Here is a 24,681-nt window from a genome sequence, read left to right on the forward strand (position 1 = left end):
GGTCTTTCTATTTACCCTCAATTCCAGCAAATTTATTATGTTGCAAGTTCTCCTCCTTTCCAGAGCAGTCCATTTTCCGTAGCCTGTGTGCAAACCGTTAGGAGCACCCCAGTCTGTTGGATATTCATCTTTGATTATTCTCACTGCACATCTCTACAGTTTCCCTCTAAAAAAGTTTCTAGAACCCTTGTCCTGAAAATTATTGAGTTGTCTCTCTGAGTGGCAGTTGATGTGATTTACCTAAATTCTGTCTCCAGGCTGATGAGTTAGTTCCCTGCTGTGTGGAGACAGAGTCACAAGAAGTGCCAAACGTGTCCTATTTGCATCTGTCAGATGGGACAGAGTTGGGTCCCGCTAAGTTAGTGATGTGACTGCTAGGATTTCTGCTTTCATTTCTTCTGAAGTGCCCTGCCAGGGCAGGGATGGGATTTGCTTGGTGGAACTGTCATTATGTAGCCTAGACTAAGGCAGCCTGTAATCTGAATTCCACTCCCACTCCAGAAGGTGTCATAAGTTAGCGGGTCCCAACCAACCGATCTCTGGCTGCAGTGGCTCTGGGTGTCGGGGCTGAGGTACGCTGCTCTCGCTGAGGCTGTTGGGAGACGCATGTCCTGCCCTGCCTCTCAGCCAACCAGTGCCAGGCAGGGGCGGGGTCTCCTCCTGGAGGCTGAGCTATTAGTGGGTGAGGGGTTATGGAGGTAGTGCTGGAACTAGGGGGCCCTGGGAATGGGGCTGATATTGGGGACTGGCACTTGGGGGAGGGGTTAGATGCAGTGGGGCTCTGGAAACAAAAAGCTGGCACTGGGGGAGGATCTGGTAGGGGGAAGGCTCTAAGGGGTGGGGGGCTGGCACTGAGGCGTTTGGAATGGGCTGCCACGGGGGGGCTCTGAGGATGGGAAGCTGGTGCTGGGGGGGGGTGGTTGGATGCAAGGGACTCTGGGGTCAGTGGCTGGCACTTGAGGGTTGGGAGGCTCTGGGGTTTAGGGCTGCCACTGGGGACTCTGGGGGCTGGGCTTTTGATGGTAATTAATATGCAAATATGCAAATAAAATGTTACCAGTCTGCCAAAAGTTTGTGAATGGGTTTTCTGGTCCCCAGTATCAAAAAGGTTAGGAACCACTGTCATAAGTCATTTATGGAAGGAGGGAGGGTCTGGCGTGCTAGTGCATGGAAGAGTCAGCTTTTGCTAAGCTGGCGGGGCCTTGTAGAAAGGTGCCCACCTTCTTCCAGTATCTCAGCTTGTCTTTGTTTTGCAGGGCAGAGGAACAAAACACTATGGGCTGATTGTTGTGGGCCATTCCCTAGGGGCTGGCACAGCTGCTATTCTGTCCTTTATGCTGCGTCCACAGTACCCATCGCTGAAGTGCTATGCTTATTCTCCCCCTGGGGGGCTGCTGAGGTATGTGCTGGGAGATGAGACCTGACAGGGGGATTGCAGATGACCATTATGTTGTGCTAGTATGAGAGCACCTCAAGGCTCCAGGGTGCTTGGTGCTGTACTGAAAAATGGCAAGAGACATCCCTGTCCTAAAAATCTTACAGCCATGGGAGCAATACACTAGAGATGCTGATGTTGCAGTTGGCCTGGTTCTGTGTGTCTAGGTTTCAGATCTTGATCATGATGCCAGGTGGACAGCTGCTCCAGTCACTCATTAAATATATGAAGTCACATCACACAGGAGTCCCTTGGCAAATACTGTAGCTTCACCCTGTTTACAATAGCAATCGCAAGCCACAATCAAGAGGCTGGCAGCCCAGCCCATGTTTCCCTTCCGTCATCTTCCACTGCATATTATGAGATTCTGGGCACTGTGCCTCTTTGTCCATTGCAGATAGATACAGTAGGTGACTCATATAGTAGCTAAAAAGAAATCACCCATCTTGACCCACATGAAGAGGGATGGGGCCCCTTGATCAGTCATGACTGTCACTGCAACGGTTATTTACAGCAGCTACAGAGATTTGTGCATCACGATAGTTGTGTGTCTGTGTAGCACTCCATGATAGGAGTCTCTGCAGTGTCTGTTGGACAGAGAGTGCTCTGTAATGACTGTCAAGGGGCAGTCACTGAGAGTGTGTCTAGGCTACAGGGTGTTGTCGACAAAAGTGGACTTTTATCGACAAAACTATACCTGCGTCTACACTATCTCTGAGTTCTGTCGACATAATGTCAACAGAACTCGGCAGTTTTGTTGACGGTGGTAAACCTCATTCTAGGAGAAACAACGTCTTTTGTTGACAGAGTTCTGTTGACGGAAGGTGTTATTGCATCTACACTGTCCTTTGCATCTACACTCTCATGTCAACAAAGTGGCTTGCTTTGTTGACAGAACTGGGTGTAGTCTAGACACTCTTTGTCGACAGAAGCTTTGTCGACAGTATCTGTTGACAAAGCCTCTGTCGACAAAAGCCTGTTGTCTAGACTTACCCTGAGGGAATTCTGTAGCTAATCTATTTGGTTTCCCCCAATAGAAATCCCTTGCACTGTTATAGACACAGCCATGGCTAAGGTGTGCTGTTAGACCCCAGACTATCAGATAGCTCCTTGGGGTGCCTCCACTTACCATGTTTCTGATCTTTATTCTTCATGATACTCTAACACGGCTTGCAGTATCGTCCGTAGACCCTCTCATTTGATTTCTGTCAATAAGTGTTGCCCTCTAGCTACTCTGAATCTATCCACCAGTCAGAGAGAGGCCAGTGAAGATGTAAATCTGCATAATGAACAGGATCTCGGAGCCTTAGCTCACTCTTACCATGGGCCAGCGGGGATGGGGTGGTGCAGAAAGTGGTGTTCTTTGTCTCACAAGCACCATGGCCTTCCTACCTCTCTCAAGTGTCCTGGCCATATGAAGACTATGGGGAGAATCAATTTGAGTTATAATGTTTGAGCACTTCCTTTCCCAAGTGCACGCAAAGGCTAATAGCACCTGGGCTACAGGAGTGAATTTAAAGCCTTGTGTGTGTGGAGCAAGGTGAGAACCCCAGATGTCATCAGGAACAGAAATTGTGGCCTGCACAACACCACAGTCCCCCAAATCCAGTCTCTTGGAAATCTGAGCCTTCAGAGGTCATGAGCAATTTGGCCATGGAGTGCCGTTCACTGCCAGTGAAATCCTACTTTTTCTTCTTGGACCCTGTTTCTCTTCCAGTGAGGATGCCATGGAGTACTCGAAAGAGTTTGTGACTGCTGTCGTGCTTGGCAAAGATCTAGTCCCCAGGCAAGTTGAAAAGTCTCTGAATTCCTCACTTCAGTATCCATTTGTTCTATACCAAAGGTACCTGTTTCCTGTCTGAAACCCCACCCACCCCAATCATATCTGTCTCCAGTTTCCTCATTTACCTATCCTCATGTGCTTCTTACTTGTCCTTCTCTTCCTAGTTACCTGTATTGCTGTATCTTTTACCTGGACACCTTTATTGGTGTATCACACACCTGTGTATTGGCATATCCCTTCCCCCTCTCTCCCTGTATGAGTAGAAAGGTGAATATCCTGACTTCACAATTATGTTCATTGTTGCATCTGATATATCACACCTTTTTATCTTTGCCTTGGAGATGTGTGGCCTAATGCTGGAGCCATGATCCAGGAGACCTGGGTCCTGTCCCCAGTTCTACCATCAACTCGTGGTGTGACCTTGGGCAGGCCACATCATTTTGCTCTCTGTCTCCTCATCTTTGAAATGGGGATAATGATCCTGACCAACTTTTGTAAAGTGCTGTAAAAATCTCTGGAGGGAAAGCACTTTAGAGTACTGAGTATTATTACTGGCCATCTGTAAGTTGACATCTCTCACCAGTCCATTGTCTCCCTGGTGACCTGTATGGTGGTGTCTTACACTGCTGTACCATCTCCTTGGCTTGCCTGTTTTGTGGTCTTGTATATCTCTGAACCATTTTCCTGGTTCTTTGTATTGTGACATCACACCGGTGCTATCTACCTGTCTCATGCCATCTTGCATCTCTGTATCTATCTCCTGAGTTATCTGTATTGTCACATCTCAAACCTTTGCACTATCTTGTCCGTTTGCCTGTGGGTTACCTGTATTGTGTCGTCTGATATCTCTGTGATGTTTCTTGCATCCCCCGTATTGTGGTATCTCCCACACCTTTGTACATCTCTTGGATTGTGGTATTTCATTCTTCTGTTCTGCCAGTACCTCCTCTCCTTGGTACTTGTGTTTTGATGCTAACTTCCCAGTTGTCTCCTGTGCAGTTGTAGCTAATATTCTTTCTCTCTGTTGCTTCTAGAATTGGTCTGTCACAGCTAGAGGGTTTTCGCCGGCAGCTTCTTGATGTTCTCCAGAGAAGTAACAAACCAAAGGTAAGACTATTCCAGTCACCTGGAATGAAAAGTTTTGACAATTATTCTCATGGAAATACCAGACCAAATGAATAGGTGTTGTCCTAAACTGAGTCTGTTTAGGACAAGGGACAGCATCCAGCCTGGCTGCCAAGGCCCCAGCCATGCCACTCCCGGAAGCACCATGGCCACAGGCTGCTGACAAGCATGTCTCTGCACGCCCCTTGGGGGCAAGGGGCAGTGAGCAAGGGGGCAGTGCTATCCTCAGAGCTCCTATTAACCAGTTTCTAGCCAAAGGAAGTTGTAGGTGGGGGCACAGAGACATACTGCCTCCCTGCCCACAAAGGGTGTGCAGAGGCATGCTTGCAAGCAGCATCCGGCAGCTTTGAGTGGCATAGGACCATTATGGCATGCAGGCAGCCTGCCTGTCTGTGTGTCCTGCCATGCTGCCAGCCACCTCTGCTGATAAGTGTCTCCCAGTCAGAGCCTGGCACCTCCCTGGCACACCCAACACCTTCCCCAGGTCATAATCTCCTGCCCCCAGTCTCCCTCCCAGACCCCTCACCACTTCCATTAATGTAATAGAAAAGTAAGTTCTGTGACCACTTACCAAATCCTTGGAGTGCCCTCCCCTGCAAAAATTATTGCATATGCCTGGTTTAGGATTTCACACTCCAATTCCTGGCCTTTAGAGAGCAGTGGCCAGTAATGGACTAAGTTAGTAATGAAGTAATGAAGTTAGTAATGGAGTTTTACATCCATGACTCCATGGTATCTATTCAGTTGTGCATTTTTGAATTAAGTGGATTGTGTTAACTCTTGGGAGATGGAGGATTAACATGTATATTATGTTGTAAAGATTCGTTTCTGACAGACTAGAAAATGCCATTGCTAACCTTATTACCACATAAACCTAAGCACAACTTTGTGTGGACCACACAGATTCCAAGTAATAAAATTTAAAGTCACCCAGGGTATGTCTACACTAGCTCCCGAGTTCGAACTAGGGTGGCTAATGTAGGCATTTGATCTTGCAAATGAAGCCCGGGATTTAAATATCCCGGGCTTCATTTGCATGTTCCCGGGCGGGCACCATTTTTAAATCCCCTTAGTTCGAACTGACTGCCCGCGGCTACACGCAGCAGTCAGAAATTAAGCCGAACTAAATCCTTAGTTGCAGGAGGAGTAACAGTTAATCTGAACTAAGGATTTAGTTCGGATTAACTTCTGACTGCCGCGTGTAGCTGCGGGCAGTCAGTTCGAACTAAGGGGATTTAAAAATGGCGCCCGCCCGGGAACATGCAAATGAAGCCCGGGATATTTAAATCCCTGGCTTCATTTGCAAGTTCGAATGCCTACATTAGCCACTCTAGTTTGAACTAGGGGGCTAATGTAGACATACCCCCATATTGATTTATATTTTAAGTTCATTTTATTTCATATGTATTTAGATAAGCTATTTCTATGTATGGTGCTGTCTATTTACAAACTTGTGTAAACCAAAATGATGTAAACAGACACTAATGATCTGGCTGTTAGTACATGTGTTAAAGCAGACTATGGGCATTGTGAAAGCACTCCTGGGCTGTAGGACTACTTCTACATTATACAGTTTTAACTCTACTAGGTCCAGGGAACGCGTCTGCTCTTCCAAAAATTTTTGAGAAGAGCAGATGTGCTTTTTCGGCATCCCCGTAAGCCTCGTTTTATGAGGAAGAAGGGATGTTCCGAAAAGGGGGGGTTTCCGACATTTGGCCCAGTGTAGATGGGCCAAATGTCAGAAAAGCCTCTTCCGAAAAAAGAAGCAGAAAAAGCTATGCTAATTGCGGTTCGTAATTTGCATAGCTTTTTCCAGAAGAACAGTGTAGTGTAGACATAGCGTCAGTCAGGCACCCCAATCTAATGGATAACAGAAGCGTTATTAACAGTAGTTTTAATATGAGGAATTTTAAAGGGGTCCTGCAAAGAGTAAAAAGGACTTTGGGTCTTTTTGTATGATTGTGCAGAGTGACAGGCTTGAAAGGGGTTTTTTTGTTTGGTTGGTTGGTTGGTTGGGTTGTTTGTTCTCTGCTTGTTTTTTACATTAGAAATTCCACTCTATGCTGCTTGTCTTTCACTGTTCTGTGAGCATGGGAAACTGTTAGGGTTATGATCTCAGAAGGAACAGAAAAGCAAAACCTAGTCTAACTGAGAGGGGAAGTGTTTTTCATGCAGATTCTTTAGAACTTTAGTTTTTTTCTTTTGTTGCTAATGTCTGTTTAGCTCAAATGCCTAATAAATAGGCATGAGAAAATACCTCTTTGTAAAGGATTCACCATACCTGGCCCTCCAATGTAGGGCTGATAACACTTTCATGCCATGTTTCTGGCTCCTGGAAGGAGACCGTCAGCAAAAACAGGGAAGACGTTGCTATTTTTAATCAGAGGCGGAAAAACTTGGGGTGAAGGGAGACAGTTGAAATTTCTTTTGTTTTGTGATTAAGTAAATAAGGGCACAAGCCTGATGTTGTTGTTCTGGGACACTTTTAAAGTGTTGTGTAATCTGTGAACTAAACCCAGCAACAGGCTAATGTGAAGTGACTCTAGGAATATGACACTATAGGCCCCCTTCTGCCCTGGCTTTTTATCCTCAACTCCTTTTGGTCTCTTTCAGTTTTCTTGCATCACAATCTGTTGCATCATCTCATTCTCCTCCTCCCTCTCTTCTTGGACAGTGGCGAATCATCGTGGGTGCCACAAAGTGTATACCCAAGTCAGAACTCCCAGAGGAGACTGAAGGGAATTCGGTGACCAGTAACCGTCTCTGGACACACCCCAGTGATCTAACCATTGCGCTGTCTGCCAGTACGCCACTCTACCCACCCGGCCGCATCATCCACGTAGTGCACAACCACCCTGCCGAGCAATGCTGGTAAGTACAGGTGGAGCTGCAGCCAGGCTAGGGGGCACACTTCTGTTGTGAAAGGAACCCAAGGGGATAACCTTGGGAAAGCCACAGCATTCTTTGGCAGCTTGCTTTGTCTGTAAATGAGACTTATTTAGCACTATTCTGCGGTGGTTATGTCTACCCTGGGGAGGAGCTTTAAGGAGAGGAGATATTGCATCAGGATTGATTAGTGTTGTTCTTGGGAGGAGTGGCAGCATATGTAACTCAACATCTCTTCTCTTTTACTTCCCCCCTCACATTCACTTGTTCTCTGTTTCTGGATCCTACTGTGTCTCTTTCTCACATTATCCCCCTTCCTTCTCTGACTCACACGCTCTCCCATGTCTCCATCTCTCCCTCTCTTTTGATCCTCGACTTCTATTCCAGTTGCTGTGAACAGGAGGATCCCACTTACTTTGCAATTTGGGGTGACAATAAAGCATTCAATGAAGTCATCATCTCCCCAGCTATGCTGCATGAACACCTTCCTTATGTGGTCATGGAGGGGCTCAACAAGGTAATGCCAAACGTCCAAGTCTCAAGTATTGGGAGAGGGGGCAGAGGCAGACTCAGCATAGCAAAATAGCTTCTGAGTCTCAGGCCCTGGAGAGGCTAGAGAGGGGAGTGTAAGCTGGTGGAATCCCCACTCAGCTCCAAATCAAAACTGCACACTTGTAGTCTGGTGCCTGGTTTTATTAACCCTTATAAATAATATTGTATTACAGTAGTGCTTAGAGGCTCCCACCGAGATTGGTGCCCATTGCTCTAGGCGTTGTACATACACCTACTATACAATGTAAATGGACAAGATGGCCAAAGGGCGGGAAGGGAAACTGAGGCACAGGATGGGCCGGTCTGGTCCAGGGTCTCATAACTTATTCATTGCAAAGCTGGTCATTGAACTTGGGTCTTCTAAGTCTTAGTTTAGTGCCCTGATCACTAGATCAAAACAGCATAGTGTGAACCCAAGTCTCAGCTGTCTCCTTAGTCCTGTCTGCTCCTTGGTTCCTTCCCTTAGGACCTGCCCATCCACACCCTGCCTTTCTCTGATGAAGGACTGCTCCTGTATTCAAGGCTGATCTAATAAGCCACAACTTCTCCAGTGGGGCACCAGTAACTAATGTGGCGGTCTCTGAGTTGTGCAGCACCTGCCAACATGCTGGAGCCTCTTCAGTGTCTTTCCACTGTGTTAGGTACCTACATGTTAGGTACCTACATGTCACACTGCAGGAAGTGTCTCAAGTCGTTGGGTCTGATTTTACAACTCTTATTTAAGTCAATAGAACTGTTTCTCCTAGGCCCTGCTGATCTTGGGGCTGCCAGAGGCAGGGTCGCTAATTGCTTTCCTCCCACTGGGTTAAAGCAGTACTTACTGACAGTATGGCTTTGATGTCAATATTTGTGTCTCAGCTTGTGTGATCCTAGGTATGATCCTTGCCTTTGTCATCCCTCTAGGCTTGCAATGACTGCTGATAAGAAGCAAATTGGGATAAGTTTGCTTGTCGGGGGGAGCTCAGAGTTTAGAACAGAAATGAACAAAGCTGATCTTATTTTGAATAGGTTCTGGAGAATTACAACAAGGGCAAAACTGCCTTGCTTTCTGCAGCCAAAGTGATGGTGAGTCCAACAGAAGTGGATCTCAACCCAGAACTGATCTTCCAGAATCAGCCCCTGCCCAGCGGACCCTCAGTACAAATCGGGATTGGAGCCATAACCGTGGACAGCAGTGTCAAGTAAGGATGTAGCTTTTATTTCCTTGAGAGGTTTACCCCAGGCCTTTCGAGGGATTGTTGCCTCCTACAGGGGCTGTGATCACTTCCAAGCTGTCTTGCTATGGCTCAGGAGCAGGGGGCCATCCTTGGGGCAGAATGTCAAGGAGCAGGGCACAAACTGCAAATTGGTTATGAGTTCTGTACCTAGATTTCACCAAGCTATTATCAAGCACTGGGGAAGGTCTAGGTTGGATATTAGGAAAAGCTATTTCCCTAGGAGGCTGGGGGAAGCACTGGAATGGGTTCCCTAGGGAGGTGGTGGAATCTCCATCCCTAGAGGGTTTTAAGGCCCAGCTTGACACAGCCCTGGCTGGGATGGTTTAGTTGGGGTTGGTCCTGCTTTGGGCAAGGGGCTGCACTCGATGACCTCCTGAGGTCTCTTCCAGCCCTAGGATTCTATGAGTTCCTCAAGCACTACAACAGCCTAACATGGAGTCCTAGACAGTCCCCTTCCAAACTTTGCTCAATGAAGAGGGAGAAACAGTAACAGGAAACTTGGAAATGGCAGAGGAGCTTAATGATTTCTTTGTTTCCATCTTCACAAAGGAGTCTGATGAAGGAATGCCTAACATAGTGAAGCTGGGAAGGGGTTGTAACTGCTTTGGAGGATAGGGTCATAATCCAAAATGATCTGGACAAACTGAAAAATGATCTCAGGTAAATAGGATGAAGTTTAATAAGGACAAATGCAAAGTACTCCACTTGAAGGAACAATCAGTTTCACACATACAGAATGGGAAGCAATTCTCTAGGAAGGAGCACTGCAGAAAGGTAGGGGTTATAGTGGACCACAAGCTAAATATGAGTCAACAGTGTGACACTGTTGCAAAAAAAGCAAACATGCTTCTGGGATGCATTAACAGGGGTGTTGTGAGCAAGACGCGAGAAGTCATTCTTCCGCTCTACTCTGTGCTGTTTAGGCCTCAATTGGAGTATTGTGTCCAGTTCTGGGCACCATATTTCAAGAAAGATGTGGAGAAATTGGAGAAGGTCCAGAGAAGAGCAGCAAGAATGATTAAAGGTCTAGAGAACATGACCTATGAAGAAAGACTGAAAGAATTGGGCTTGTTTAGTTTGGAAAGGAGAAGACTGAGAGGGGACATGATAGCGGTTTTCAGGTATCTAAAAGGGTGTCACAAGGAGGAGGGAGAACAATTGTTCTCCTTGGCCTGTGAGGATAGAACAAGAAACAATGGGCTTAAATTGCAGCAAGTGTGGTTTAGGTTGGACATTAGGAAAAACTTCCTGTCAGGATGGTTAAACACTGGAATAAATTGCCTAGGGAGGTTGTGGAATCTCCATCACTGGAGATGTTTAAGGGCAGGTTAGACAGACATCTATCAGGGATGGTCTAGGTGGTACTGGGATCTGCCGCAAGGGCAGGGGACTAGACTCGATGACCTCTCGAGGTCCCTTCCCATTCTAGTGTTCTAGATAGGATTCTATGATTAAAATCTGATCTGTCTTGGCACCAAGATAAACTTACCTTCGATATATTGTTCCTCGCACCAAAGATCCCAGTAATATTCAGGTTACTCCCAATCCCAAAGGACCAGTCACTTCCCCTGGTCAGTTGCACCTTAGATGTCATACCGAAGACACTTATAGCCAATACTATAATAAATAGTCTAAAGAGTTATAAACTAAGAAAAGGAAATAAGTATTATTTTCAAGGTTAAAGCAACTAAATAAATACACACTCAAATGTGTTACTGTCCTAAATTTCAAAAGGTAATAGAAGCTTCTATAATAAGCATGCTCTATGGCTGTGTCTACATTGGCACCTTTTTCCGGATATGCTTAAAACGGAACAGTTTTCCGTTATAAGTATTTCTGGAAAAAGAGCGTCTACATTGGCAGGATGCTTTTCCGGAAAAGCCCTTTTTCCGGAAAAGCGTCCGTGGCCAATGTAGACGCGCTTTTCCGGAAAAAAGCCCCGGTCGTCATTTTCGCGATTGGGGCTTTTTTGCGGAAAAGACTACTGTGCTGTCTACACTGGCCCTTTTCCGGAATAGTTTTTCCAGAAAAGGACTTTTGCCCGAACGGGAGCAGCATAGTTTTTCCGGAAAAGCAGCTGATTTCTTACAGTAAATCGTCACTGCTTTTCCGGAAATTCAAGGGGCCAGTGTAGACAGCTCACAGCTTATTCCGGAAAAGCAGCCACTTTTCTGGAATAACTTGCCAGCTGTCTACACTAGCCGCTTGCTTTTCCGGAAAAGCAATGACGATCTACTGTAAAATTGTCAGTGTTTTTCCGGAAAAACTATGCTGCTCCCGTTCAGGCAAAAGTCCTTTTCCAGAAAAACTATTCCGGAAAAGGGCCAGTGTAGACAGCACAGTAGCCTTTTCCGCAAAAAAGCCCTGATCGCGAAAATGACAATCGGGGCTTTTTTCCGGAAAAGCGCATCTAGATTGGCCACGGACGCTTTTCCGGGAAAAGTGCTTTTCCGGAAAAGCATCCTGTCAATGTAGACGCACTTTTTCCGGAAATACTTATAACGGAAAACTGTTCCGTTTTAAGCATTTCCGGAAAAGGGTGCCAGTGTAGGCATAGCCTATATGTTTTAAGGACTAAGCCAGGCCAGATACTGGGGATCTTTTACTTATAACTAGTTATCCTACCCCGAGTCTGTTTCTCCTTGTTTAGGCCTTTTATTCCTTTTCCACTTCTTCAAGTTGCAAGTTCAGCTGTGGGGAAGAATTCAGTTGCAAGTTTTCTTTTCAGGAGCAGGGTAGGAAGTTTGGGTTTGGGGAGAGAGGAAGCGTTTAATAAAGCACTTTGTCTTCTGGTGTTCTGCAGTGGTTTGTCTGGTATTAATGGGCCGTCTATTGCTGGGCAGGAGAGAACACTTCCTATGGCAAAGTATTATTTCACATTTGTTAATGCTACTCTCCTGGCTGGTGATTTGCAGTTATAGAACAAACAGCTTTACAGTTACAGAGCAAACACTTAAATATTAACATATAGCATGGGATACAGGTATTATAAATGGGATGAATGCATGATCAGTTTCCAAGCATTTAATAACGTCTAATGTTAAGGACAGTTTTATAATCTAATACCTATTTTAACGATACTAACACACAGGAAAGCCGGATTGGCCTCCAGCTATGTATTTATCAGTGTTCAGGTGAGACCTATGGCCTTGACATGAACTGGAACATAGTCTGCCAGCATCACAATCACTCTTTGAAACTTGGGACTGGCTCATGCTTGAAGTGTAGATTCAGTGACTGTTCAAGTGGGATTTTTACTCTGGAAATAAAGAAGCCCATGTCGTTCTAACAGTTCATTGGATGCAGCAAAAGGAAACCCAAAGGTGAAAGGACACTGACACTTTCCTTCTTACTCCAGGACAAAGGGAGGTTTCCCTTGGGACAGGGCTAGGGTTCAGTGGTGGGGTAAAGCTTGCATTCCTTTCACTTTCCAGCACCCTGTAAATATGCTGGTGTTGGTAGTAATATATGGATCAGTGATAAAAGATACTATCGGAAGCCATCATGGTGAGCAGAATGCTTCATTTTGTGCAGCTCTTCATGTAAAGTGTATCCCCAAACGATTGATAGAGTAAATAATGTTATTGCAGAAAATTGCAAAGGAAGCGAGAAGTAGAGCAGCCTGAGCAAGGGGTATGTTCCCAGCTGAGATGTGAACTGGAGAGACTGTGAGGCAGAGGAGTACAAGAAGGCTGCAGGAGCTGCAGAGGACGCCGTCATAGTCAGGGAGGCCAGGAGTAGGCAGCAGCTGTAATGGGCTGGCTTGCTGGACCCAACCCCTGGAGAGTTCTAAAAACAAGGAAATTAATTTCCATTCAGAACCCAAGTGAAAGGGGAGCCAGGGAATGAGTGTGGCTGCACTCCGCTGTACGTGTGTAAAGACTGGAGCACAGGCACTTGCTGGGCTTGGCAGAGCAGGGACTGGGAAGGCCATAGAATGAGCTGCTCTAATTAGGGGGAGAGCCCTTGGATGCGGATTCTAGGAGATGAGAAATTGTGGGAGTGACGGAAATAATACCAAAACTATAGACCGTTGGACCAGACGGGAGTGAAAAGACGGAGCTGTGCTGGAAGGGTCTGTCTCTCCCCAAGAAAAGGACTTTTGTTTCTGAGATTGTTGATAAGGGAAGCTGCGAGGAAGCCAGGCACTTGTCTGGCCAACACAAACAGGGAGGCCGAACATGATGTAGTCGTTGTGGGTGCTGAGATCTGTGCAGTTAAGTAGCCCTGGGATAAAACTGAGCAGTGTCTGATGTTGAAGAAAAAGATAAGATGAGAAAGGAGGAAACAGAGAGATTCTAGGCACTGATCAGGAGCCATCACCAGAGATAGAGTGAGAGGCTAGGCAGAGGAAGAAACAGGACAGTTGAGCAGCCAGAGGGAGAGGGATCCACATTAGTGAGGGCTACAGAAGATGGAGGTAGAAGGAGCAAGCAGAGAGGAGGGAGAGGTTGACAGCCCAGAGGAGGGAGACTTCTGTCTTCTAGCCAGAGCAGCCTCTACAGTGGATTTTTGATCTGAGGAAGTGGGTCTGGCCCACGAAAGCTCATCATCTAATAAACCATCTTGTTAGTCTGTAAAGTGCTACATTGTCCTGCATTTTGCTTCAGCTACCCCAGACTATCACAGCTACATTTCTATCACTATTCTACAGTGGAATAATTCTTGTCAAGGGGAGAGGAGGTTACTGCTTTTACGCCTTGTACTATAAAAGGGAGGGTCAGAGATAGGGAACTCCAGGGTTGGAGCCTGCTGTGGTTTCATTTTCCATTGTTTCTTTCCAGTGGAGATGCTATTCCGAAAATTAGGTGCAGGATGACAGATACAATTTGAGGCAGGTGAGAGGTTTTAGAGGCTGCCTCATGTTTCTGTTGTCTCTTTGCAGGAGCAAGTCCCATTCTGAAATCAGTTTGGAAGGGTTTTATGAGACCAAGCTCCTTTCTCCTGTGCAGAAGGACCCGGTGGAGCTACTGCTGCTGGATACCAAGGAGCGCTTGTCTGTGGAGCTGCAGGACCGTCGCGCTCCTCTCGCTACCATGGAGAGTCTGTCAGACAATGAGTCTATTTACAGTTTTGAGTCGAGGCGCTCCTCTGGCTTCCGGAGCATTCGCGGTTCACCCAGCCTCCATGTCGTCATGGAGAAGGATGAGACACACTGCTTTTATATAGACCCCGTTATTCCTGAGGAGAACCCCTCCCTCAGCTCACGGACAGAACTGCTGGCTGCCGACAGCCTCTCCAAACACTCCCAAGAGACCCAGCCCCCAGAGGGCCTGGCCAACAGTGGCGGCACTACCCCCCAGCGACGCGGCAGCGAGGAAGGAGCTCGTAGCGAAGGGGACCACGTTTCCTTCACCCCTCGGGAGGAGCTGTCCCTCCAAAATGGACGGCTCACTGATGTGCCCAGTCCGCAAGTGCTGGAGTTTGCTGAATTTATAGATAGCCTCTTTAACCTGGACAGCAAAAGCAGCTCCTTCCAGGACCTCTACTGCATGATGGTATCTGACAGCTCCAGCGATTTTGCTGAGATGCCCAAGTCAGTTAGTGATCAGGAGATCCTGCTAAGAGCGCAGTATGAACCCAATCTAGTTCCCAAGCCCCCTCGGTTATTTGCTGGCTCAGCAGATCCCTCTTCTGGCATCTCAGTCTCACCCTCCTTCCCTCTGAGTTCCTCTGGAGAACTTATGGACATCACTCCCACAGGCATGAGCAGCCAGGAATGCCTGGCCACTGACAAAATCCGGACTTCCACTCCAGCTGGTCATGTGACCAGCCCTGCCAAGCAGGAGGACCTCATGATCTCAGCCCTCTAGTGCAGGGGTGGAGGGGTGAGGCTCCAAAAGCCAATCCCATGAGCTGAATGCTGGGATAACACTTGGAGGAGCTGGTCATTGGGCAGTTCGGAAGTGTGGAGACGCCTGAGAATGTTCCCTCTGGGGTGCCATGCTGACGCCAGGGGTGGATTCCGTATGTTGGGTCGTATGCTTAAGTTTGGGAGAAGAGGCACTGCCTTTGAAAGCCTGCTGCGCTAAGAGAGTCTCGTCAGTGGAGTTACATGTTTGGTTTCCCTACCTCAGCCAACTAGATTAAATCAGGGGGCAGATTCCCAGCCTCAGGCCATCTGCTGAGGCACAGGGCTCAGATTTCCTGCTCCGGGGAGTCTGCTGGAGTCAGAGGGTGGATTCCCTGAGGTTAGAGGACTGGGTAAAGAGAAGTGAGGGTCAAATCACCTCCTCCTTGTCATTTAAGTGGTGTCAGTAGCGATCAGATTGCAACTTTGGGCCCAATTGCACTAACACGTCATGTCTGACCCAAGCACCAATTCGTCACCCTTTCATGGTGTTTGTTTTATAGGACACTCTCTCCCGTTTTAAAGCCATTGAAGCTGTATTCCCGGGGAATGCAGCCACCCTCTCCCGACCAGGCACAGCGAGAATCAGGCTGGCACTGTGTGTTTTCGCTCCCCTGATTACCTCTGAGTTCAGTGACTACCAGGCTTCTTCTGAGAAGAAAGGAAATCCATGTACTAGAGAGCCGAAGGCCACTGCTGCATCCAACCTCCACCAGAGAGGTGGGGAAGGTCTCTTGGGTCTCACCTTCATCACTTCACAGCTCCCTGGACCACTCAGAACTGGTGATGTTCCCACCACAGACTGACTGGATTTTCATCTCAGTACCACATGGTTTAAACTAGCTTTTAGTATTTAAGACTTGCCAGTTCCCAGGATTATCCACCAGTTCCCTGTGGTGCCTGGGAGCCTCCTTGGGCTTGTTCCTGGTCCTCAGTCCACCTTCCTCGCAGGCCAACACCGGTCTTTGCCGTCGGAGTTCAGGGAAAAGATGAACTTTTACTGAGTGTTGAAATCTCATGTATGTTTACAGAGCTGCTAAGCTTTTCAGAAGGTATTCATTCTGCAAATTGGGAAGCCTTCCTGGAGCAAGAAGAATGTTTTCTCTCCCCTTCCCTTGCCATTCCCTCAGTTTGGAGGCTGAGGGGAGAATGGGGTGGGCAGGAGGTGCTGTTTTTGCAAATCCTTGTTTCAAAGTGGAGGCCCTTTGATCCAAGCTCATGGCATGCCTCCCTCCCCACAGGGGTTCCTCCCCTTCACCGTACTGCACGACAACTCATTTAAAAGCCCCAATATACTGTCAGCAAAATTGTCTCTGAGCAACCAGTCCAGTTGCTCTCAATTCCAATGCCCTGGGTAGCTTGCTGGCTCCATTGAATGAATAGAAGGGGTTTTCCGATGATGAAAGCAGGAGGGAGATTAACTGCCTAGGCAGTTAAACACACAGTGACTTATAAGAGTCCTTTAACTGGAAAAAGACTTCAATTCAGAACTCAGCAGAATCCGTCTGTGTCTCTGCAGCTCTGCCCTCCTTCACCGGAAAAGAATCTCCTGTTGGGAGTCAGCTGTAAAATGCCCCCATCTTACAGGAGCCTTGGGCTGGGCAGTTCCCCGTGCAGTGAGAATTCCATGCATGTGATAGGTTAGCCCCATCACACAAGAGAAATCGATGGGTCCGATTCCCTATCACGGTACATCTTTGTTGTTGTTGGGCGGTCATGCTAGGTGCTGTACAAACACTAAACAAAAATGGTGTAAAATGTCCCTAAATAAGAGCAGGAACATTTTTACACCCACCCAGCATGGCAGTGTTGAATAGATCCTGTGTATCCAGTGTGACAACATCATGTAGGGTAGACTCCTCAGTCTCCACCATGAGGTGCTTAATCATAGGATGTGCAGCTGTTTCCATTTATAAACACTAAACCAAAATCTGTTCACTGTCCCAGAAGCTTAGCTCCCAGATGGGACCTTTCTTAAAACTCTGGCAAGATTCTAAATAACTTTTTTTTAAATCTATTTGTTGCTGAGCAACAAAGTCCCATTTTTGTTAGTAGTCCCTACCAAAAAGAACAATCTGGTGTATTCCCCTTGCTGGCTCTGCAGCAGCAGTTAACCAGCATTGTGCTGACAACACGAATGGTTCTGGCACCCGAACGAGAACAGCTGTCTTAATACTATCCTCCATTTGGAAGTGCAGGGCAACAGCATGTGGCGAGGGAATTAAAAAGGTGATTTTCAGGAAAGCATTACAATAAGCAGTGCAGATTAGAACAGTGATGGGCAAATTGACGCCCATCGGGCTTCTGTGTGTGGCCCACGAAACATTTTATGTACTGTTACCCACACACAGGGGCTACGTCTACACTGGCCCCTTTTCCGGAAGGGGCATGTAAATTTCAGCAGTTGTCGTAGGGAAATCCGCGGGGGATTTAAATATCCCCCGCGGCATTTAAATAAAAATGTCCGCCGCTTTTTTCCGGCTTTTAAAAAAGCCGGAAAAGAGCGTCTAGACTGGCCCCGATCCTCCGGAAAAAGTGCCCTTTTCCGGAGGCTCTTATTCCTACTTTGAAAGTAGGAATAAGAGCCTCCGGAAAAGGGCACTTTTTCCGGAGGATCGGGGCCAGTCTAGACGCTCTTTTCCGGCTTTTTTAAAAGCCGGAAAAAAGCGGCGGACATTTTTATTTAAATGCCGCGGGGGATATTTAAATCCCCCGCGGATTTCCCTACGACAACTGCTGAAATTTACATGCCCCTTCCGGAAAAGGGGCCAGTGTAGACGAGCCCAGGGTTGCCAGATCCGCTGGTTTCTGTCCACAGCTTTTTTCCCTACTGGTATTACTGAAGTGACCCACAGGTAAAACAAGGGCATGTGAAGTGAGTTGTGCTGACTGCACACACCACTGATTGTGTGAGCCGTGCACTCCTGCATCCAGTCAAAGCGCTACTACAGTTCAGTCGGCACACCCCACAAATTCTAAGTGCTCAAGCGCAGTTAGTAAAACTACACTATCCCAGGAGACTGTCTTGGTTATGACAATTTTACAGCCCACTCATTCACCTAGGTTGTCCATCGCTGGTTTAAAGTAACAAGGAGAGTTTGTGAAGTTTGCAGAATTTAGGGAATCGGGCTAGTGGGCTCGGTTTACCATTGACAGCAGTCTGCCTGGGGTGCTGACATGTAGGGAGAGTGACACTCTGCCTCAAACTGTCTGCTAGCCTTGGGGAAAGGAGCATGTTCCTGCCTTGCCCAGGCTGAGGTCAGGGAGTAATAACAACGCTTAGCACTTACCTAGCGCTTTATATCTCAAAAGCACTTTACAAATATTAATGAAGGAATTGGCCCAATCTCTAGTAGTTAGATACGTACCTATTGTATTAGGAGATGGGCTGCTTACTTCAGCGAATGTGCTGAGTCTAGGCGACATTGGTTCCTGATTTGAGGAGATTAGGGGATCAGAGTCACTGAAATTAGGGGATTAGATGGATTCCCTGTTAGTGAAAGTTTTGTTAGCATTTAAGTGATTTCACTAGTGACCAGATTATGACTAATGGACCATGTTATTGCACTAAGATGTCACGTCTGACCTGGGCACCATTTTGTTGCTGTTGTATGTTGTAACTCTGTCTACTTTTTCAAAGCCATTGTATTAGGAGGAATTCAGAAGCTCTTTCCCTGACCAGCATTAGAGGAATCAGGGCAGCAGCATGCAGTCTTGCCCCCCAGTTTACATGCTCTGTGGCTATCGAGCTTCTGCCAGGAAGTTGGAAATATGCAGCCTCCAGTGCCCCAGGGCTCCTACTGACCAAAGAAGTGGGGAGTCAAGATGTGAGAGGGTCCAATTAGCTTAGTTTACGACTACGCTATCTCGTGGCCTCCCCTCTTGCAGCCATTTTTCATTGCCCTCTCCTGGGAAATTAGGACTCTTTGCACAGAGAAAACCCATGCTCTTTGCACCAGCACTGCCCAAACACACCTTACATTTCCCCCCTTGAAACGACTCATGTGACTCCATTCCATTGTCTTATGCATCATTGCACCCAAAAGAACATCTCTGATGCGTTAGCGCTGAACGCTGAGCCCGTCACTACCGCCCCATACATACCCCATGCCACTATCTGCTGCCCTCTCTGCCTTTCCTCTGCTCTGATACATTTCCTGAGACACCTATACGTAGCACTTAAGGTTACTTCACTGCTTGGCTGCTGGATCTTATCCTCCAGCTGCTGTGCAGCCACCTTGTGCCTTTTCTGTTTGGATGGTCCATTGAAATGTCAATGTGACATCAAGATGTGACTGGGCTAGTACTGCAGGTGCCTGACCCGCTTGAGAGCAGCTAAGCTGTTAATCATTGGTGTGAGGCACACTCTTACACATACACCCCCACTCAGTGGGGATTGGTACAGGAGGGCTGTTCCAGTGAAGGTCAGAGCAGGTGGCTACCAGTTTGCTAAAGTTGAGTGGCTGGGTTTTGTGCACCAAATTAAAATGTGTAAAGTGAAACCCTGTACACCAGTGGTGGGCAGCCTGCAGGTTCTGTGTGTGGCCCACGAGACATTTTGTTCATTTTGTTCACTCTTGCCCAAGTGCAGGGTTGCCAGATTCCACTGGTTTCCACCCCCATAGTTCTTTTCCTACTGGTATTACTCAAGTGACACACACGTCAAGCAAGGCACATGAAGGCAGGTGCATGCTAATTGCACACAACATTGACAGACCCATGTGTACCTCCTGCATCCAATCAAAGGGCTGCTATAGTTCAATTGGCAGCCCCCCCCCACAAATTCTAGGTACGAAAGCGCAGTGAGCAAAACTTCCCTATTCTGGGAGACCATCCTGGTTATGACAATCTTGCAGCCCACTCATTAGCCTAAGTTGCCCATTGCTGGTATACGCCAAAGAGTCCTACAAAGAAACCTCCCCAAGTAGGCACTTTGTGGCTAGTGAATAATAATGAGACAGCATTTGCATAGCATGTCTTATCTTCCGCGCCAATAGCAGACTGTGATGGACTGTAATCCTGAAACCATGGAACATTGAAGGGCCCTAGGGGAGGCTTTAAATGATTGTAACCGCGAAGGTTTAACTCCCATACCTCCTAGATCAAAGAGAGAGCGTCTCTAATCCTGTCACGGGAAGTGGTGAGGATCCATGAAGTGCCATATGTGTTTGGGGGATCAATATTGCTCTTATGACGGTTTAAACACAGACATATTTTTGAGCTGCCCTCTGAACATTTGGGACCTGATTCAAAGCCTACCAAAGTTAATGGAGATATTCCCATTGACTTCAGTAGACTTGGAGCAGTTTTACCCTGGGTTTTAGAATGTGGTGGCCCTTTTATAAATTATGTTCTTGTTTGTATTCTGGTAGTACCTAGTAACCCTAGTCAGGGACCAGGGTGTTAAAAGATCTAAAAGAAAGTCCCTGCCACAGAGAGCTGATAATCTCACCACTTCCCTTCCTTACACCTGCACTTCTAGTTTGGGATCCTCTCCTGCTGCTACCACTTTCCTCTCTCCTACGATGGTGGATGTCTCCCCCCTTCTCACTCAGTTAGGAGCCCTCCTCTCTTTTCTTGGTGCTCCAGATGGTGAGGTTACTCTGTGTCAAGAAGATGGTACCCCATCCACATCCTGTTTGGCACCAGTTGTAGCGCTGTGCACCTCTCTCCATCCACCCAGCTCACCAATGCCTTGGATTCCTGACTGCTGTCCATGCCTTCCCATCTTGAGAGGTCCTGTGCGCTCTCACTTCCTGTTGGCTTCCATGGGAGTTGAGGGTGCTCAGCACTTCATGGGAAATAGTCCGGATTTAGCAGCTTGGAGCCCTAGGTGCTACCTCCATCTTCTGATGTATGATTATGTGTAAATTTGCAACTCTAGTTGTTTTCCCTCTTAATTTTATTCAGAAGTAATGGGTAGTTAATACAAAACGCTATATTTCCAGAGCTCTCCCATGTGAACCTACAACCCCTAGCAGTGTCTTCCACTGAGTTCTGTCGTTATTTTGTAGGATACTACTGCAAATATTTTCCTTGTAATTGAATATCATCCTAATTACTTCAGACTATTTCTCCAGTTTGTCAGGATCAATTTGATTTTTAATTGTACGGCCTCTTCGGGACTTACGAACTGGTTACGGACCAAGCAATTGGTCGTAACTCGGTTCGTTCGTAAGTCGGACCCAATTGAGTTTCATGCGACCGTGCTGTTTGTAAGCGTGGATCGCGTTCGTAACACGGGGTCCGTCATTTACGACAGCTTTGGTCGTAACTGCGAACGGTCATAAGTCGACCGTTTGCAACTCGGGGACCGGCTGTATCCTCAAAATTCCCCCCTCCCAGTTGGGGATTATCTTCAGACTTTCTAAGTGTACTCTGTATGCCATTATCTAAATCATTGATGAAGATATTGAACCGAACCTGACCCAGAACTTGTATCTTTAGGACCTCATTTAATTTGTAGAAAACTACTCTCTGGAAATGGTTTTCTAACCAGTTATGCACACACCTTATACTAGATTCTATTCCCTTAGTTTGTTTACAAGGTCATGCAGGACCGTATCAAAAACCTCACTAAAGTCAAGTTATATCAAATCTGTCACTTCCGCCCCACCCACAAGGCTTGTCACCTTGTCAAAAGTAGGGTCCCTCTCACTTTTATTGGGGATTCCCTGGTACTGGAACACCTTAGCTCTTTCTGGATATCGGTTAGTACTTTCTGTTTTTTTAATGCCCACTTCAGATTTTTGTCAGCCCTATACTTATGCAGTCCCAGTCTTACCAGTCTCATCCATATAGAAGTTTTTCCATGCCTCTGGTCATCCTGTCTCCTATCTTTGAAAACACCCCTCCTATTATTTCTTGCCTTGTGTGCTTGTTGGAGGGGAGGGCTAGCTTAGTGGTTTGAGCATTAGCCTACTGAACCCCAGGTTATGAGTTCAGTCTTTGAGGGGGCCCCTTAGAGACCTGGGGCAAATCTGTCAGGGATGGTACTTGGTCCTGCCATGGGGGCAGGGGACTGGACTCAATGACCTCTCAAGGTCCATTTTAGCTCTATGAGATAGGTATATCTCCATAACTTCACAGACTGCCCACAGAGGGTATTAATCAACACCAAATTTGAACTGTTGTTGTGTTCCCTGTTTACCTACCTTGACTAGGCCCTTCTGAATTCTTTAAAGTTTTAGTCTTCTTCAAGCTTGGATAATTTATTTTTTTATCATCTATCAGTGTTCCCACCTTGCTGCTTGCCCCCTTTCTAGATCATTGTTCCATATATTATATAGCACTGGTTCCAGTATAGAATCTGAGGAGCAGCCCACTGTTAACAAGGCAGAACAAATATCACCCAGCCTATGCAGAAATGTGCATATTTTCCTTTGTGTGTTTTTCTTGCAGAATAAGCAGGTCTATAAATTCAGTGTGGCAGGTTGGGACATCCTGGACTGCTCAGTCCCTATCTACCATTTCTCTGCTTGCATACATGCACACACTCACTCTTGCAAGTACCTTGTGTGCTTTTAAACATTGTCTGCTCCAGCTAAGTCTGACTTTACCATTATGCAAGAGGGTAGCGTGGTACAATGTTTAATTGCCCATGGTGATGATCAGTGCTTTCTCTGAGGTACATGCCTGGGGAACACCCCCCTTTCTGGGGCTTTGCTAGAGCCTGGTTTACATTATGCTAAGTAAACCCCAATTTACTCCTTCTCCTGCAGAGACATCTTACTTTGTGGCAAGGGCAGTGGCTTTCTGGTTACAGTAGCTCTGTATGATTTGTTAGGTAGATAGCATATAGAGTGTAATACTTTCCTGATAAGGCGAGTAAATAAATAAATGCCAAAATACCTGGTGGCAAGACATTCTAAGCTAACCTATTGCAAACCACTAGTTTTACCTTTTCTCTAAAAGTTCCTCTGGCCTTCCTCTGATTTCCAGTTATTTTCTTTTTTTCTGTCTATAATATGGTTTAAGTCTCATATTCCTTCTTCCCAAGATCCCTCCACACTGCCCTCAGTTTGTGAATCTCCTGTCTGAGTCAACCCAAACTCAAGCAGGGTTTTTGCTAAGAGGATTATTGTTTTATGTTGCCCCCAACCCTCATGCATTTAGTTCTCTGCATTTTTAAGAGTGAATCTCCCTGTTCCCTCTTAGTTCAGTTTAGGGTGATATTGGGACTAAGCAACTGTTCGCTAAATGTGTGCTCCCTCTTTATAGTTCTTTAGCAACCAAAAATGCTAGTCATATGAGCAGCGGGAAGTAAAAGAGTGATGGGTTACATAAGTGATGTAGTAAGTGTGAAGACTCAGTGTAAAAGAAAAACCCAACATAGAACAAACAGGGATACTATTATTATGAGTATGACTAGTGTGGTAGGCACTGTACAAAATGATACATTATGTGAACTATTAAACAAGGAAACAGGGTAAATAGATTTAACATTGGGGAAGCCAGCCCAGAGCAAGGCATTATGTGGAACAAGCTCAGTGTTGGTCCTTTAAGAGTTAAACTCAAAATTTGGCTCCCTGCACCTTTCAACTTGTAAGCAAAAAGACAAAGTAACTGTTTGGGCAGGACATGTAAATGAAGGTCCTGATCCTGGCTAGGATCCTAGGTTAGAACTGAGGAATTCCCCCTTGGCCTAGCTATACTCAGCACTCCTCCTGGGACGAAGCAGACAAGCCCTCTTAATTCGCTGGTGTCTTCCTGATTAGTTAGGTCTCTTTCCAGACCCTCTAGGCTTGTGAAGGAGTAAATTTTAGTGGTATCCAAGCCTGAGTCTCAGGCAGGGGGTGTCCGGGTGTTGACACTTCCAGCCTGGAGCAGAGAAGGCCTGATAGAGCATTGGCCTAACAGCAAGTAGTTCTTATTGTCACTGAGGGATGACAGACATGCTCATTCCTTGCCAATGGTGTACACAATCTCTCCTATGCTGTCTGAAGAAATGATCTAAAAATCCATTTTGCACAGACCTTTCCTCTGAACAACTGGCCCCCTCTCGTAGGCTCCAGTGGGATTGGCACAACCAGGAACTCTGCCCTTCTTTTTCAGTGGTTACTCTGAAATTTAAGGTCTTTGTATATTCCTGCCAGCACTCTCTTCTGAGCTGGAGCAATACACGGCTTCTGGTTAATGTTCAGATTTGCAGTCAGCTGTGAAGTTAAACTAACAGATATCAGAGCCACATCTCTTGCTCCTGGGTTCCCTCCAACAGTGTCCCCAAATGGAACATAGTTATAATCCATTGCACATGTTGTGAATGAGCAAGTCTCACCATCCTGCTGTGAGTTAGGCAAGTAATATCCCCATTTTACAGATGGGAAAAGAGAGGAAGGAAGGTTGTTACTTGCCCATGGCCATATAGTGACTCTCCATTAGATACAGGGTTAGAATTTGGGAGTTCCTGGCTCCCAAGCCTGTGCTCAAGTCACTACGTCTTCTGTCTCTTGCAGAGCAGTTTGTATAGAATGTGTGAAATGGATTGATCAGCGTTCTTTTCCCTTCAGGTCATGTATCTCCCCTGTTGGACTCTCTCTCCTAAGTGCTACTCATAGTCTCATCCCACCTATTAGGGCTCCTTATTATGATAAAGGCTTTCTTTGATAGGACAACAAGTCTTGTGAATAAGGGAGAAGTGGTGGAGATGGTATACCTAGACTTTAGTAAGGCATTTGACACTGTCTCACATGACCTTCTTATCAATAAACTAGGGAAATACAACCTAAATGGGGCTATTATAAGGTGGGTGCATAACTGGCTGGATAACTGTTCTCAGAGAGTAGTTACTAACTGTTCACAGTCATGCTGGAAGGGCATAACAAGTGGGGTT

At 46.5% G+C, this 24,681-nt stretch overlaps 1 protein-coding gene across 10 annotated transcripts in view; it reads left to right on the top strand.

Annotated features, from left to right (window-relative positions):
* DAGLA (diacylglycerol lipase alpha) overlaps positions 1 to 24,681 on the top strand; it is a 169,882-nt gene that overhangs the window by 142,229 nt on the left and 2,972 nt on the right. For 9 of the 10 annotated variants that reach the window (XM_075928466.2, XM_075928456.2, XM_075928460.2 and 6 more), the window contains 7 exons: positions 1,257 to 1,399; positions 3,153 to 3,221; positions 4,253 to 4,325; positions 7,018 to 7,214; positions 7,617 to 7,746; positions 8,790 to 8,962; positions 13,884 to 16,244. In XM_075928466.2, coding sequence (XP_075784581.1) covers positions 1,257 to 1,399; positions 3,153 to 3,221; positions 4,253 to 4,325; positions 7,018 to 7,214; positions 7,617 to 7,746; positions 8,790 to 8,962; positions 13,884 to 14,811 — 1,713 coding nt within the window. In that variant the 3' untranslated portion in view covers positions 14,812 to 16,244. Of the gene's footprint in view, positions 1 to 1,256; positions 1,400 to 3,152; positions 3,222 to 4,252; positions 4,326 to 7,017; positions 7,215 to 7,616; positions 7,747 to 8,789; positions 8,963 to 13,883; positions 16,245 to 24,681 lie in introns of those variants that run through there. The other variant, XR_012903704.2, reaches the window with a different exon arrangement.

This window comes from Pelodiscus sinensis, chromosome 5, assembly GCF_052426305.1.
Source record: "Pelodiscus sinensis isolate ZL-2025 chromosome 5, ASM5242630v1, whole genome shotgun sequence".
Taxonomy (NCBI): Eukaryota; Metazoa; Chordata; order Testudines; family Trionychidae; genus Pelodiscus; species Pelodiscus sinensis.